At 35.5% G+C, this 18,447-nt stretch overlaps 1 protein-coding gene and 1 pseudogene across 2 annotated transcripts in view; one reads left to right on the forward strand and one right to left on the reverse strand.

Annotated features, from left to right (window-relative positions):
- The window catches only part of ITFG1 (integrin alpha FG-GAP repeat containing 1), a 307,787-nt gene that overhangs the window by 93,010 nt on the left and 196,330 nt on the right, over positions 1–18,447 (reverse strand). For both annotated transcript variants that reach the window (XM_025371411.1, XM_025371410.1), the window contains exon 11: positions 336–486. In XM_025371411.1, the coding sequence (XP_025227196.1) occupies positions 336–486 (151 nt within the window). The remainder of the gene's footprint in view (positions 1–335; positions 487–18,447) is intronic.
- Positions 2,796–3,597, forward strand: LOC112614703 (annotated as a pseudogene).

The raw sequence follows: 18,447 nt of genomic DNA on the forward strand, positions 1-18,447 counted from the left end.
ATTTTGTGCAGATTCAAGGGTCTGTTATCTGTTGGCTGTAATTTTTTCTACTGTTGAACATTCAGATTTCTCAGTCTTAGAGCATGATGCTTTAGTGGTTTAATCCAAATATGCACAAAATGAGATGAGAGTTTTTCATATTTGACTGTACTGATCAGCCAATGTTGTCAATAGATTTGTTTTATCTGCCATTTAACATTAAAAGGGGCTTTCCTTAATTAACTCATTTGCTTTTGTTATGTTGTCCACATTTTCTGGTCAAATGGAATGAAGCTTAAGTGTGACAAGGTGAATGGCATTTAAACTTCAAACACACAGTGCAGGTCTGAACTCACATCTTCGTAAATGTCAAAGAAGGTGGCAACCATGGCATCCTTAATTTGATTTAGGTCTGTCAGCTCCCAGTAGACTTTGAACATTCGACGCGCCTCTTCACAGCTTGCATTATTACAAGGGACGTTCTCCAGTAAAAAGGCCTGCTGGTTGCTGTGCGCCAAAGGAAAGGCATTTTGTTAATATAAGCATCAACACTCTATAGCATCGGCTTTGTAGTATTTCCTAGATTCAAAGGAGATGGTAAATGGTACACACTGAAATTATATGAAAAAATCTCCACATTTTTTGTTTACAGTACTGTCATTAAAAAATTGTTGGCTATCCCTTTTCAACCTTTGGCAAAAATACTCTGATTTTGTAGGTGAATTGATTGCTGGCTTCTTTCCTTTTCTATGGAGTTTCCAAGTCTATCCCTTCTTCCTCATTTACTACTCTATAGTCATCGACCCTGAGTTCCTGGACACTGTCATTATCTGTTTAGATGTGTATTACTTTTCAATGAATATCTGCATTTTAACTAGAAAGTCTCATAAACTCAAAGCAATGAATCTAGAACAACAGAATTTCAGCAGCTCTCAGAGGCGGTAGGGCAGATATTGCCAAGCATCTCTCAGATAAAGTAAGCATCACATGTTGCATAGCCATGAAGTCTTCCCTCTTGAATCCTACTCTAGAGGCATAGTATTTATGAGCTTAGATCCTGGAGCTAGATTACCTAGATTCAAATCCTGGCTCTGTTATTTGGCAGCTCTGTGGCCTTGAGTGAGTTATTTAACCTCTAAGACTCAGATCCTCATTTGTAAGCTGTGTAGTAAGAGTACTTACAGCATAGGTTGTTAAGATGAAATGAAACACTGCAAGGAAAGTTACTTAGAACAACTCCTGGCATCCAGTTAGTACTCAATGAAAGTGTTTATATTATCTTCATTTTTACTATAGAGTGCAATACAATGCCATGTAAAAATATTTTCTTTAGATACAGAAGTAACTTTGTAAAGTGTGATTTTATGTAATAGCTCCTATTTATAGGTGTTTTCCCCAAATATGTATATTCTTTCACTTTTCTCTATGCATATAGAAAATAACAGATGATAGGGCTTAAATTTTATTATTGTTTAATTTTTTCTAATAATGATTATTTTTCATTTTATTTTTCTTGAGACAATCTCACTCTGTCACCCGGGCTGGAGTGCAGTGGTGCGATCTCGGCTCACTGCAACCTCTCTGCCTCCTGGGCTCAAGTGATCTTGCCACCTTAGCCTCCAGAGTAGTTGGACTACAGCTGCGTGCCATTATGCCCAGTTAATTTTTGTATTTTTTTTTTTTTTTTGAGACGGAGTCTCGCTCTGTCACCCAGGCTGGAGTGCAGTGGCCGGATCTCAGCTCACTGCAAGCTCCGCCTCCCGGGTTCACGCCATTCTCCTGCCTCAGCCTCCTGAGTAGCTGGGACTACAGGCGCCCGCCACCTCACCTGGCTAGTTTTTTTGTATTTTTTAGTAGAGACGGGGTTTCACTGTGTTAGCCAGGATGGTCTTGATCTCCTGACCTCGTGATCTGCCCGTCTCGGCCTCCCAAAGTGCTGGGATTACACGCTTGAGCCACCGTGCCCGACCAATTTTTGTATTTTTTGTAGAGACGGGGTTTTGCCATGTTGCCCAGGCTAGTCTCGTGATCTTCCTGCCTTGGCTTCCCAAAGTGCTGGGATAATAGGTGTGAGACACCATGTCTGCCCTCTAATAATTATTTTCAATAAATCTGTAAATAGAGATTTCTTTTGTTCATATAAAAATATTACTATGGCTTTGGGTGAGTTTGATTATAAGAAAGCAAAATTTATAAGTGTTTAACACAGAATAAAAACCAATGTTCCAAATATTCAACTTGGACGATGTCTGATAAATACATGATTGGCTTCGAACTATTTTTCCAGATGAAAAATTCCAAAACAAATAGTTTACCAGAACGATTCTTTAACAAATGAAAAAAATCTTTCAGACCATAATGTTTACTTGGAAAACTCTCAGGTGACTTTGTTCATGGCCTATTATAGAACAGTATTCATCCACTAGAAAGAATAAATGATTTCTTCTTTGTCTCCTGTCTAACAGTGAATTTTAAAATTCTAATTTATAAAAATTTTTCCTGGTAACTTACCTATCCTACCCTTTTAGCTAAAGAAATTTTCTAGATATTTCACAGAGAGGCAGCACACTCTGTTATTAGATTGTATTAAAACATGAGAACATGTGATTAAAGCAGACTTTCTACAACATTCTATAATCAATGCATCATATGGTCAGCATTTGAGTGAGCATGCATCCTTACTTCCCTTTGCAAAACTACTGCACATATCTCATTATTATAAGTCTGGCCACAATTTCAAATATACAACAACCTACAACAAAAACCCTTTTGCAGTCATGCAATTTAAAATGTTATTCCTTCTTTTGCCCACAGTAGACATGGTGCTGGTCAGCTTGTTGGAGAGGCTGCTACTTGTGAACCAGTGCAGGTTTTCTGGACTCAAAGTTTATGCAGATCTGCTGGATCTGGGTCCAGGGAGTCCCAGTGATGGGCTGATCCTGGCCATGCCCAGCTGGGGAGTCTCAGATGAGCAGGGAATCAAAATGCTTCATGGAATCACCACCCTGGTCTTCAAGTTCTGGCATGGAGTCATAGTTGCAGCAGACTATAGGACCACAGTGGGTGCTTACATTGCCTCCAGATGGTAAAGAAGGTGGCACAGATCAACCCCTACCTGAAGCCATCATGGCTAGGGGCACAGCAAATTGTAGCTTCTGAGAATGGCTGTTGGCTCAGCAATGTCAAATGTATGAGCTTTGAAATAAGGAATGCATCTCTGTAGCAGCTGCCTTCCAGCTGCTTGCCAACATATTGCACCAGTACAAAGGCAGGGGGCTATCCATGGGCAACATGATCTGTGGCTGGGATAGGAGAGGCCCTGGCCTCTGCTACACGGACACTGAAGGGAATCAGATCTCGGGGGCCACCTTCTCTGTAGGTTCTGGCTCTGTGTATGCTTATGGGGTTATGAATCAGGGCTATTCCTATAACCTGGAAATGGAGCCGGTCTATGATCTGGCCCATGAAGCGAGCTACCAAGCCATCTATTAAGCCACCTGCATAGATGCCTACTCAGGAGGTGCTGCTAACCTCTACCACGTGCAGGAGGATGGCTGGATCCAAGTCTCCAGTGACAATGCAGTTGGTCTTCATAAGTATGACGGATCTACCCCATGAGAGAGGGTGATATGGCTGTTTGCATTTCTTGGGTGACTGTCATTGGTAATACGGATACAGTGCTCCATCTTATCTCTAGTGGAGGGGTCTTCAACTGTATCAATACTTTTTTAAAAAACTCTAGAACACTGACCTCTATGTGTTACCAGTCGTTAATGAGCTGCTGCAGAAGTGGCTATTTTACTTTCTTGGATGTTAACATACTCTACTCACTACTTTACCTGAATGAATGAATGAATAAATAAATACGTAAATAAATGAATAAATAAAATGTCACTCTTAATTTCTGATATCAGTTTGAAAAGATTATAAATGTCTTGGAACTCACTAGCTACTTTGGTCCTGTATTGTGAAACATGAGGTTTGTAACAGTTCAGTTCTTTAAAATTCTACTGAGCTCTACAAGTAGAACCCCGCATCTTGCCTTTAAAAATAAAATTTGATGTAAGCCAAGGGGGGGAAAACCTTGATCCATTTGGTTTAGAAATCCTTGGGGACAAAGACTCTTGCTTCTTTGTAGTCAATTTCTCTGGGTGTTCTTGGCAATTATAACTAATATATCTTAAATTTTTAAAATTCAAATTATTATAACAGCTATCATAATATTCAATAGGGAGATTTAAAAAGTCAAAATCTTTCCTTTCCAGGAATAATCAATGTTGATAATTTGGTGTTCATCTTTCTAAGCCTTCTTCTAGGCACATATAAATATGTAAATACATATATCCTTAAAAAAAAAAACCTAATTGGGTTCTGATACATATATTTTTCTATGATATTTTTCTTTCCACCACATTATATAGCATACACAAGGGGGAAAGGGATATAGTCTGATTGAGGACTTTTGATCCCTATATTGAAGGGTACCCTATAAGAAGGTGTACCAATTTAAGTCTCCCATTAGTAGCCTATCAAATTGCCTGTGTCTCCACAGTCTCATGTTTTTCTAATGGTTATTCCATTATATGGCTAAGCCATCATTCATTTTAACACTAGGCTATTGACGGTCAGGTTATCACCAACTGTACTGTATTACACACACACACACACACACACACACACAGAGAGAGAGAGAGAGAGAGAGAGAGAGAGAAAGAAAGAAAGTTTTTCTTTGGGAACTTGTACAAGAAATTCCAGATGACAGTCATCTGGTCAAAGGATATGGATATTTTAAATGTCAACAGTTAAAGCTAAATGGTCCTTTGAAAAGCTATACCAATTTATATTTCCAATAATGTATGAGTGTCTTTTCATATCTTGCCAGTATTAGTACCATTGCTTCTTAGTCTTGACAGTTGAAGAGCTTAAAAATGACTTCATTCTTCTGATGATGACAGCAGTTAAGTATTACATTTATGTTTATAAGCCATTCACGTTTTTCCAAAGAACTGCCAATTAAAATTATGTTCTCACTGATTTTTAGATCTCTTATTGTTAGAGACTTTAGCCACTTATCTGTTAGTCTCATACCCTTGTTTGTAAGATGGGAGTCATAATAGTACAATACCTTCAAATGGCTGTTGTAAGGATTGAATGAGAAAATACATCATAAAGTGTTCAGTATAGTGCCTGGTATAGCACAGTCTACATTTAATAACTGTGATGATGATTATTATTATTATCTACTGCTGTTATTATTACCTGATATGTTATAAATACTTCTTCCCAGCCTTTTGATTTTTTAAATTTTGTTTATGGTACCCTTCACTAAAAGGTTTTTAATATTTATGTAGTCATTTATGTCTATATTTTTCTTTATAGTACTATAAGAAATGTTAAAGGAAGTCTATCAGGCTGATGGAAAATGACACCAGATGACACTCTAGATGTACACAAAACAAGGAACACTGAAAATGGCAAACATGTAGGCAAACAGAAAAGTTTTTTTCTTATTACTTAAATTTATTTAAGGAGAATCAACTGTCTAAACAAAAACCAACATAGTATGGTGTTAATAAGGTAGTAGATGTAAAATGTGTGATAAAAACAGCACTAAAACCGAAGGGGAGAAATAGAAATATACTATCATAAGGTTCTGAAACTACACGTGAAGTACTATACTACTGTTTGAAGATAGACTAGGATAATTTAAAGATGTATAAACCCTACAGTATTCACTAAAATAAGATTTATAATGAATAAGTCAACAAAAAAGATAAAATAGAATCATAAAAATACTCAATTAATTTAAATGAAAACAGAAAGAGGACAAAAACAAGAAAGTATATTTTAACCATATCAGTACTGACACGAAAGATAAAGGGTCTAAACACACAAACTACAAGCTGTATGTTGTGAGATTGGATTAAAAAATGAAGACTCAACTATATATTGCCTACAAAAAAACTACCTTCAATATAAAGATACAAATAGGTAAGATGCAAAAGCAATAGTAAAAGATAGATCACCCCAACGAAGGCAAAAAGACAACCCACAAAATGGGAGAACATTTTTGCAAATTATATCTGACAAAGACTTGTATCTGGAATATACAAGAAACTCTCACAATTTAATAATAAAAGACAACCTAATTTAAAAAATGCACTAAGTATCTGAACAGACATTTTTTCAAGGAAGATACACGAATGGCCAATATGCACATGAAAAGATGTTCAACAAAATTAGCCATCAGAGAACTCCAAATCAAAATCACAGTGAGACAACACTTCATATCCAGTACAACAGGTATAATTTTTTTGTTTGTTTGTTGTTGTTTTTTGTGACGGAGCCTCACTCTATTGCCCAGGCTGGAGTATAGTGGTGCGATCTCGGCTCACTGCAACCTCTGCCTCACGGGTTCAAGTCACTCTCCTACCTCAGCCTCTGGAGTAGCTGTAATTACAGGCGCCTGCCACCATGCCCAGCTAATTTTTGTATTTTTAGTAGAGACGGGGTTTCACCATGTTGGCCAGGCTGGTCTCGAACTCCTGACTTCAAGTGATCTGCCCACCTTGACCTCCCAAAGAACTAGGATTACAGGCATGCGCCACCGCGCCCGGCCGGACAGCTATAATTTTTAGAAAAAGATAGATAATAACTAGTGTTCAAGAGAATGTGGAGTAATTGGAAGCTCATACATTGTTGGGAGACATGTAAAATGGTACAGCAGCTTTGAAAAACAGTCTAGCAGTTACTCAAAAGATTAAACATAGAGTTAAAATTTGACCCAGGATTTTATTCCTAGATATATTCCAAGGAAAATGCAAACATGGCTACACAAAAACTTATAGGGAAAAATGTTCATAGTAGTATTATTTTTAGGGGCCAAAAGGTAGAAACTATCCAAATATCTATCAACTGATGAATGGATAAACAAAATGTGGTATATTTATATAATAAAATTCTATTTAGCCAAAAAAGGAATCTATTATACAAAGACATGGCTGAACCTTAAAAATACGCTAAGTGAAAGAAGCCAGTCACAAAGGACAACATATATTCCACTTACATGGAATGTTCAGAATCGGAAAATCTATAGTGATGGAAAACAGACGAGTAGTTAGCTGGGGCTGAGAGAACTGGAGGAAAGGGGCAATGACTGCTAATGGGTAAGGGTTTCATTTGGGGTAAATGAAAATGTTCTAAACTTGAAGGTGATGGTTATACAACTCTATGCATATTCTAAAAACCATTGAACTGTATACTTTAAATGGGTGAATTGTATGGCAAGTGATTATATCTCAACAAAACTATTACATAGGTTAAAAAAAGATATAGCAAGTTAAGGCAAATAAAAAGAAAGCTGGAGTGACAATAAGAGAGAAGGTGGACTTCAGAACAAAGAATACTACCAGAACAAAGACAGTCATGTCTCTTTTAATAATTGATAAACTAAAAAGACATAAAATCAACGAGGATAAAGAAGATTCAAACAATAATAACCAATTTCACCTGATTGACATTTATTGACCACAATCAGCAACACCAGAATATATAATCTTCTGAAGTAACATCAAATATTTATCAAGATAGAGCACATTCTGGATCCTGAAACAAGCCTCAATAAATATAAAATAATTTAAGTCACACAAAGTATTTTCTCTGATCATAATGGAATTAAATGGGAAAGCAATAACAGTTATTTCAAAAATTTCCAAATAGTTTTAAATTAAAAATAAAACACTACTAAATAAACCGTGAGTACAAAGAAAAATTCAAAAGTACTCTGAGCTGCATAAAAATGAAGCCATCAAGATTTGTTGTATGTCACTATAGTAGTATTTAAAGGGTTATTTATATCATTAAATACCTATAGTAGACAAGAAGAAAAGTCTCAAATGACCTCAGTTACTTTCTTAAAAACCAAAAATAGAAGAGCAAATAACACGTAAATTAAGGAGAAAAAAGTAAATAGTAACGGAGAATATCAATGAAATAGAAAACAGGAAAGAAATAGAGAAAAATCAATGAAAACAAAAGCTGGTTTCTTGCAAAAAACAATAAAATTGATAAGCCTTCAGTCAGAATGGCCATTAAAAAAATAAAAAGAAGAAAAGGTAAAAAGTACCAATATCAGAAATGAGACAGTTAACATCACTACAAATTTTAGTGATTTCAAAAGGATAAGGGAATGTTATAAAAAACTTTGTGCCAATACAATTGATGAGTTGGATTAAATGGAAGAATTCCCTGGAAGTCACAAAATACCAAAGCTTACTCAAGAATAGATAAATTGAAATTGCAGTGTAACAGTCTCCAAAAAAGAAAACTCCAGACTGAAAGGGCTTCACTGATGAATTCTATCAAATATTGAGAGAAGAAATACTACACGTACTACACAAACTTTTTAAAAAATAGATGAGAAAGACATAGTTCCCAACTCATCCTATGAAACCAGCATTAAACACCCAAATGAAAGACATTATAAGAAAACTACAGACCAATATTCTTCGTGAGGATAGAAGCAACATTTTAAAACAAAATTCTAGTCAATCAAATTCAATAATACAGTCATATCTTGATTTGACTGTATCTTGAGTCATATCATATCTTGATACAGTTCAGTGATCATTGAAACGTGTGCATTTTTTGAACCATGTCTCTGCTCTGTGATTACCAGCCAATCACATAAAGAGGACATATTTCTGATACGAGCGTGTTTCAGTGAACACTGTAGGAATATTAGAAATACTAAAATCATGACCAAGTTGAATTTATTGCAGGAATGCAAAGTTGCTTTAATATTAAAAAATAAATCAGTGTAATTCATTTGTTTAACAAACGAAAAAAGGAAAATAATACAATCATCTAAATAAAAGGCAAAAAAGGATCTGACAAAATCCAAAACCCATTTCGGTTCTAAACTCTCAGCAAACTAGGAATAGAAGAAAAATTCTCAACACTGTAAAGGGCATCTACAGAAGACCTACAGTGAACATCACAGTGGAAGACTGAATGCTGTCCTCCTAAGGTCTCTGTTCTTACAAGGCAAGAATGCCTGCTCTCACCACTCAGCAATATATATACAGGTTCTAGCCACTGTAAAAGGAAAGAAAAACAAAAGACATCTGGATTGGAAAGAAAGAGGTAAAACTGTCTTTATTTGCAAGTTATATGGCCACGTACTTAGAAAAATCATATGAAATCTACAAAAAAAAGAACTAGTAAGTTTGGCTAGGTGGGAAATACAAATACAATAGTCAAGAACAATGAAAACTGAAATAAAAAATACTGGCCAGGTGCAGTGGGTCTCACCTGTAATTCTAGCACTTTGGGAGGCCAAGACAAGAGGATTGCTTAAGGAGCCCAGGAGTTTGAGACCAGCCTGGGCAACCTAGAAAGACCCTGTCTCTATTAAAAAAAAAAAACAAAAACAAAAAAACAAAATTAAAAAAAAATATATAAAGTACCAGGGATAATAGCATCAAAAATATAAACTACTTAGGTATAAATCTGACAAAAGATGGGTAAGACCTGTACAAAGAAAACCAGAAACACTGTCAAACAATTAAACATCTAAAATAAAAGAGCTATATATGCACTACATTCATAGTCAGAGGATGCAATATTGTTAAGATGTCATTTATCCCCAAATTGACCTATCGTTTCATTGTAATCCCAGTAAAATTCTCAGCAGACTTTTTATTTTTATTTTTATTTTGCAGAAACTGACAAACTGACCCTAAAATTCATAGGAAACGCAAAGAAACTAGAACAGCCAAAATAACTCTGGAAAAGAAGGAGAGCATATACTATCTGAACTGACTACTCATTTTAAACAATAGTAATCAAGTGTGGTACTGCCACAAAGATGGACAATAGATCGTGGGAACAGAAAAGAGAATGAGGAAATATACCCAAACATATATTGTCAACTGATTTTCATCATGGATCAAAGGCAATTGAATGTAAAATAAAAGTATTTTCAATAAACGGTGCTGGAACAATTTACAAAAAAGGAACTCAGATATAATGGATCACAGACCTAAATGTAAAATTCAGAACTCTTCAATTTCTAGGGCAAAACATTGTGTTAGGTAATGATTTCTTAGTTATGAAACTAAAACCATAACTATAAAAAATTGAAATACGGTACTTTCACAAAACTAGGTACTTCTGCCCTTTGAAAGACATTGTTCAGAGAATGAAAAGATAAGCTAGATATCTGCGAGAAAATATTTGCAAATAACATATCCAATAATAAAGGACTTGTATCCAGAATAAATAAAAAACTTTCAACATTCAATCATAAGAAAACAAATATCCCAATTTATTAAAGAAACTAAAATTAAAATTATAAAGAGATCTACTACAAACAGAACAGATAAAATTAAAAAGACCAACCATACAATTTTGGAGAAAATGTGGAGAAACTGGCATGTTTGGCATTTTCTTAAAAAGTTAAACATGCATCTTTCAAAAGACATAGCTACTCCATTCCTTGGTATTTACAAAGGAAAGCATATGTTCAGACAATAACTTGCACATGAATGTTCACAGCTGACTATTTGTAGCAGTCAGACTTGATATAGATCTAATTGCTCATCAACATGTAAATGGATATAAGCAAACTGTGATGCATCCATACAATGGAATATTCCTCAGGAATAATAGCAAAGAACTAAAGATATATGTAAAAACATTGATAAATCTTAGTATTATTATGCTGCGTAAGAAAATCCAGACATAAAGGAACAGCTATTGTGTGATTCCATTAATATAAAATTTAGAAAATGCAATCTAACCTACAGTGACAGAAAGCAGATCAGCAGTTTCCTGTGGGGTGGGGAAAGTGTTGATTACACAGGGTTAAGAGGAAACTTCTGTGAGTGATGGGTATGTTCATTATCTTGATTATGGTGATATTTTTATAGATGTATTTGTATAACAAAACGTAACAACTTACAACTTTTAAGATAAGTAATTTACTGTCAATTAAACCCCAATTAAGCTATTAAAAGTACATGAAACTCTCTTGATAAAAGCACAAATAACAACAACAAAAATAAACTTGACATCACCACCAAGTTTGTGCTTCGAATACTACCAAGAAAGTAAGATGACAACCCCCAGAAAGGGAGAAAATTTTTGAAATCATATATTTAATAAGGGACTTGTATCTAGAATATATTAAAGAAATTTTACAACTCAATAGCAAAGAGACAAATAACCCAATTATTAAAAAAGCAAAGAATCTGAATAGTTTTCCAAGGAAGAGATACAAATGGCCAACAAGTACATGAAGAAAGCTCAACATCATTAGCCATCAGACAACTGCAAATCAAAACCACAATTAAATAACACTTCACACCCACTCGGATGGCTAAAATAAAAAAGACAGGTAACACATGTTGGTGAGGATATAGAAAAAAGAGAATACTTGTTTAATTTAGATGGGAATGTAAAATGGCAAACCTGCTTTGAAATACAGTCTGGTGGTTCCTCAGTTAAAAACAGAGTTCTGGCCAGGGCGGTGGCTCACGCCTGTAATCCCAGCACTTTGGGAGGCCAAGGCTGGCAGATTACGGGCGGATCACGAGATCAGGAGATAGAGACCATCCTGGCTAACACGGTGAAACCACGTCTCTACTAAAAATACAAAAAATAAGCCAGGCGTGGTGGCGGGCGCCTGTATTCCCAGCTACTCCGGAGACTGAGGCAGGAGAATGGCGTGAACCCGGAAGCGGAGTTTGCAGTGAGCTGAGATCACACCACTGCACTCCAGCCTGGGCGACAGAGCGAGACTCCGTCTCAAAAACAGACAAACGAACAAACAAACAAACAAAAACCCCCCCCCCCCCCCCAGAGTTCCACCTCTAATGAATATTCTACTCCTAGGTATATCTCAAGAGAAATGAAAACATGTCTACATAAAAACTTGCATATGAATGTTCACAGCAGTATTCGTAATAACCAAAAAGTGCAAAAAACCCATGTGTCCATCAACTGAAGGACAAATAATGAAATGTAGTATATCCATATAATGGTCTGTTAATTGACAACAGAAAGAAAGGAATACTGCTACACACTACCACATTGAAAAATCTTGAAAACATTATACCAACTCAAAGAAACCAGTCATAAAGTACCACATATTGTACAACTGCATATATAAAATGTTCAGAACAGGTCCAGTTATAGAGACAGAAAGCTATAGAGACAGAGATTAGTGGTTTCCTAGTCCTGGTGGCAGTGGACGAAGTCATAGGGGAATTGGAGAGTAACAGCTAAGGTGAGTGGGACTTCTTTTTAGGGTAATAAAATGTTCTAAAATTGCTTGTGATGATGGATGCACAACAATATGAATACTTTTGTTTTTTTTTTTTCCTGAGTGAAGTCCAGCTCTGTTGCCCAGGCTGGAGTACAGTGGTGAGATCTCGGTTCACTGCAACCTCTGCCTCCCACGTTCAAGTGATTCTCCTGCTTTAGCCTTCTGAGTAGCCACCATGCCTAGCTAAATTTTGCATTTTTAGTAGAGACGGGGTTTCACTATGTTGGCCAGGCTGGTCTCGAACTCCTGACCTCAAGTGATCTGCCTGCCTCAGCCTCCCAAAGTGCTGGGATTATAGGCGTGAGCCGCTGCGCCCAGCCTGAATACACTTATAAAAGCCACTAAATTGTATACAGTAAATGGGTGAATTGTATGGTGTGTGAATTATATCTCAACAAAGCAGTTAATACAAAAGTTAACTGCAGAACATTTCAACATATTTAAAAAACCCATGGTAAATGTTTAAGTGACATAATGTGTAAAATGTACCTATTAAATGTTGCTTCTCTGAATACCCCAATATTTGTATATCTAGTATGTACTTTTTTGAGGCTGGTTTTAATTTATCTTCAAAGGTTATAACATTGGTGGTGTTACTCAATGCACTACCACTTGACGAGGCCTGGGTTATTCTAGGTTGTTAATGTGCTGTGAGCAACTGTCTTATTTCTCATTAACAGAGGTAGCTGATGGATCATTTAACTTAAAGTTTGATTTTCTTCTTGGCTGCCCTTAGAGCTCATGTCCATTTTAGTCATTTCTATATTCAGTGAGTTCTCCTCTTCTAGATTGTCTTTAACTTTCTTCCTTAATTCCCCAATTTCATTATCAGCCTAGATTCAAATGAAAAGAGCTTCAATGTGGGGATATGTCTGACTTACTATGTAAACCTTGGGAAAGCCAGTTTTACATGGAGAAGAAAAACAAATTAAGAAGAAACACAAATAAGGCCATTAGGAATCCTCTAAACATGAAACATTAAAAACAATGATGCTCTGAAACCCATGCTGCTATGGTAAGTGCAGAATGCTTAGCTAAGCTGATAGAAAACTTTCACTTTGAAATACTAAATATTATTGAAGTGTTTTGCAACACATGCTACTGACAACAAGAAATAGTCAAAGGCAATTAATTGATATTTACAATAAAGTTCACTTTATCTCTGGGCAAATGCAATCCATTTATCCCCAGTCAGTGTCTAGGATATGTGACTCAGTGGGAGTGATAGTACATGTTACCTGAATGAAAAAAGGAAGTGAGCATCTTTTGTAGAGGAAGGCCAATGGAAAGGGAAACCTAACGGAATATAACACTGTGACTGTTGAAAAGTTTCTGTCAAATAGGTGAGTAGAAAATACTTTGTCATGTTTTAATTTACCTATATTCAAAAGAATCTATTAGATTATTTATTTATTTATTTATTTAGAGATGGAGTCTCGCTCTGTTGCCCAGGCTGGAATGCAGTGGTTAGATCTTGGCTCACCGCAACCTCCTCCTCCAGGGTTTCTATGAAATATTCATTAGCTCATAAAAGGTAAGAAATCCATGTACTTTAATAACTACGAGACATAAGAATTAATCGGCTGGGCGTGGTGGCTCACGCCTGTAATCCCAGCACTTTGGGAGGCTGAGGTGGGTGGACTGCTTGAGGTCAGGAGTTCAACACCAGCCTGACCAACATAGTGAAACTCCACCTCTAGTAAAAATACAAAAATTAGATGGGTGTGGTGGTGGCTGCCTGTAATCCCAACTACTCGGGAGGCTGAGGCAGGATAATTGCTTGAACCTGGGAGGTGGAGGTTGCGGTCAGCCAAGATCACGCCATTGCACTCCAGCCTGGGGGACAGAGGGAGACTCCATCTCAAAAAAACAAAACAAAACAAAACAAAAACAAACAAACAAAAGAACTCACCAAATTTAGGATTCAATCTTACCATCTTGAGAAAAGTTTGACAACATGCTGAGTTAACAGAATTGCACACCTTAAAAAGGAACATTTACCCTATCAATGGAAGTGTATACTAAAAAAGTAAGATTAAACCAGGAAGGTATATAAAATCAGCTATTAAATCCTTTGTTAAGAAGAGTACAGAACATTTAGACAATTAACTAAAACTTGGGCTGAAAGAAAGAACAGATATAACACAATTAGGCATTCTAGTATAAAAAACTGAAATCTTTTTTCCTTTTCAGGTCACTGTTGGCCTTGGGTCACCCCAAGTGACCCAATTTAAGATTTAAGCTTCACATGCTATGAGATGAAATTCTCTCTTCTTATTATAATGGTAGCTTTAAAACTGCCAAACAATAGAATACCTATGATAATGAAAATTTATAGAAAATATCAGTAATAAACTCACACTTCTATATAAGGATACTCTGCTAACAAGCTGTTGAAGACAAAGAGAGATGGAACTACAGTGGGAAAGGCCATGAGTCCAACATACGTTTTGTGGAACAAAGTTCGAGTAAGTCTGCTTAAATACCTTAGCCATAATGAAAAAGGCTTTCAGAAAGTCCACGATTGCTCCTTCACTCTTTAGAATTCTATTTCAAACTCTGTGGTATGTAAAAAATTGAAATGTAATTCAAACTTTGTTCACTATGGGAAGAAGGGGAGGGAAGGAGTTTCTAAGACAATAGAATTTTGAAAGTGTGGCTAACACAACCAGTGATTTTATCTGGTGAATATTACATATCACATGTCTGTTATTTTTAACAATTTTCTCTGCTTGGGTTCATGTTCGTAAATCTTTTGCTAAATTTCTACATGTACCTGACATGTATGAATCTGTTATTCTACTCTGTTGACACTGAATGTCTACTTCCTGAAAGGACCTGGAATAATATATTTTCTTTGGATTTGAGAATCCCAGTCCTCTCCCTTGTTATTACATTTCTCCAACTGCTGTTTTTGTATTATACAGGACATTGTTTGTGAAATGTCACTTATGGGGCTAAATAATAATCCTATTAAGTAAATACACAACAATAGGTATTTATAAAATATAGTTATACAAAATACAGTACATTTTATACGAGAGAGTTGCATCACACAAGCATAGCTTCTCAAGGTAGTAAGATAAAAATCACGTAAATACTGGAGTTAATCCACATAGACTTAACGTTCTGAATCCAACTGTATGCTTGGCATGCTATATGAGATCAATATATAATCTGTTTTTCACCAACTGTAGAGGTATAATAAAAAGGCTAGAGAATTGTGTTTTTGCATATAATCTTTTCCATTTTATCTTACAATATATATTACTGTATCTGTATAGGGAAGATGACACAAATCCATATATGTATATTTTAACTTGTGAGTGATTTAATGGATTTTAAAGAGTAATTTTGCCATTTTTAGACTGACTTTAAAACCTAATTTGTGATTCTACCACATATCCAAATGCAAACAGTGATCATCTCTGGGTGATTTTTAAGCTTTTGAAATTTGTACTTCCTAAATTGCTATAATCTGTGCTTATTAGAAGAACAAATAAAATAAAAATGGTGTACTACATTTACATTCTATTAAATCATACATGGTTCTGTTACACAATACAAAATAAACTCTTCTCAATAAAAAGAATGTATGGTCATGAACAAGTCAATGATACCAAATAACACCATGACTATTCAACATTGTAGTGAAGGTCCTGGCCAATGCAGTAGGACCAAAAAAGAAAGAAGAGATACAATACTTATATAGCAAGAGATCTAATTATTTTTATTTTCAAATGAAATAATTATCTTTACAGGAAATCCAAGAGAATATGCCAATTATTAGAATAAGAGAATAAAGTCAGATTGATGAATATAAGATCCACATACCAAAATCAATATCCTCTTTAAATCTCAATAATAATCATTAGACAAGTAATAGGAAAAAAATCTCATTCAATAACAATGAAATCTCTAAGTTATAAAAAATAATCTAGCAAAAGCTGTGTAGGAGTTTTATGAAGATAATGGCAAAACATTACCAGGGGAAAGGTAAAGACAATGTGAATAAATGTTATTGAATGGAAGATTCAACATCACAAATATGACAGTTTCTCAAAAATTAATCTTTAACTAAAATGTAATCAAATCAATCAAGAAGCCAACAGAATTTTTTTGGTCAAATAATTAATTCTAAATTCATGTGAAGGGACAAAGGGACAAGAATAGTTGAGACAACTCTGAAGACAAAATTACATGGGAAGGTATTTCCCTATCAGATATCCAACATTATTTTAGAGCTAGAATGATTAATACTATGTGAAATCAGTGCAGAGACTGATAAACAAGGTAAGGCATCAAATAGAAGGCACAGAAATAGGACCACACACACAGAGAAACTGGATACACACAAACGTGGCATTACAAGTCAGTGGGGAAAAATACACTACTCATTAAACATGGGGACAACTGGTTATCCAAGATAAATGAATGAAACTAGGTTCTTTTGATGCAATACACAAAAATAAAGTTTAGGTACATTAAAAGCCTGCATATGAAAAGTAAAATTCTAAAACTTTAATGACAAAATATAGGATAATATCTTTATGACAAGATAGATGATTATTACCTAATAAGGTCAAGAAAAGCTGAGATTGCATGCAAAATAACCTGTATTCATTCTGTGCACATCTGTAACATTAAGCTAGCTATAATTATCCCTATTCTCTCTCATTTTGTTTTGTCACATGAGAAAAGCCTACTGAATACTATTGGTTATCATTAATATTGTGGCAGTTTACACACAATTACATGTAAAAATGTACTAGATTATAATTTCAATTGAGCTATATAGATCATCAACCACATTATATTATCTTAAAAACAGTTTGCTTCTTTTATTGGAAATATAATCCACGCATTTTAATTTCCCAAATTGTAAAAATCAAATATAATCGTCCCTAGGTATACACAGGAAATTGGTTCCAGGACCAGCCCCCAGTTCCCATACCCAAATCCACACATAGTGAAGTCCATAGTCAGCCCTTTGGGGTCCAATGCCATAGGAAATATGTACAAGGGTTTGCATCCCACGAATACTGTATTTTCCATCAGCGTTTGGCAGTGGATATGGAATTGGCAGGTAAGGAGAGCTGACTGTATTTATTGAAAAAATTCCACATAAGTGCATTAGCACAGTTCAAACTGGTACTTTTTGTGGTCAACTGTTTAAGAATATATTTACAATATGGCAGTGAACACAGTACCTTGAAATTTGGCAAAAGAAAATTAGATATGGCCATTTTAATATGCAACATAGGAGGAACTATTCACGTTCGGCTACTAAGGAATTGAAATGTGGCTATTCTGAATTCAGATGTGTTTTAAACCACAGAGTGGATTTTGAAGAATTAGTATGTACACACAAAAAATACACACTACAACAATACAACTGTGCTTTGAAGAATATGCTACTAAATTCCTCATTCTGTAAGGAGATGGCTGTGTGTGATATGCTAGCACATAAACTTATTTCAGCCGTTATATTTGGGAGAGACAAGCTTATGCTCCAGTTCAAGCTCAGAATTGCCCATAATCAGAACAAATATCTTGGGCAAACAGATAACCTTTAAAGTATATCACAAAATTATATATAAAATATAAGGCAGAAGAAATTTGTTTCAACATTAAACAAATTATTTATTCAAATATCTACCTCTCTGTGTTCCCTCATACTCCTATTGTCTAAAGGGGAGATTAAATTTATATCTGTTCATAGGTCGTGAGGTCTGCTTCCAGTCTTTATTTAAAGCAGTCTTACTTAACGAAGATTACAAATGGAGATTCTGTGTATAAAAGTGTCAGTGTTTAACATGTTTTCATGTAAACAGAAGAGACATAAAGAATAGTGGTGGCGGGGGAGAACACAAGTCACAGGGGTCTCAGTTGTATTGGAATAATCTGAACAAATGTGACCAAAAGTTAAGATTTCTCAGAGTGGTGGTGATTTGAAAGGTGACTGGAAGAGGTCACTTACAAACGGAGTTTCTTTCCAGGCATTGGGACTGGGGCTGAGTCAGTCTGGGGCAGGAACGGAAGGGGCAGCTGTGCTACCTTGCTCCACATTTCAGATGGCAGAGCATTATGCCCAAGTGTCCATGGTCCAGGCAGCATGCGAGAGATGAGAAAGCATGTGA

Source organism: Theropithecus gelada, chromosome 20, assembly GCF_003255815.1.
Source record: "Theropithecus gelada isolate Dixy chromosome 20, Tgel_1.0, whole genome shotgun sequence".
NCBI classification, from domain to species: domain Eukaryota; kingdom Metazoa; phylum Chordata; class Mammalia; order Primates; family Cercopithecidae; genus Theropithecus; species Theropithecus gelada.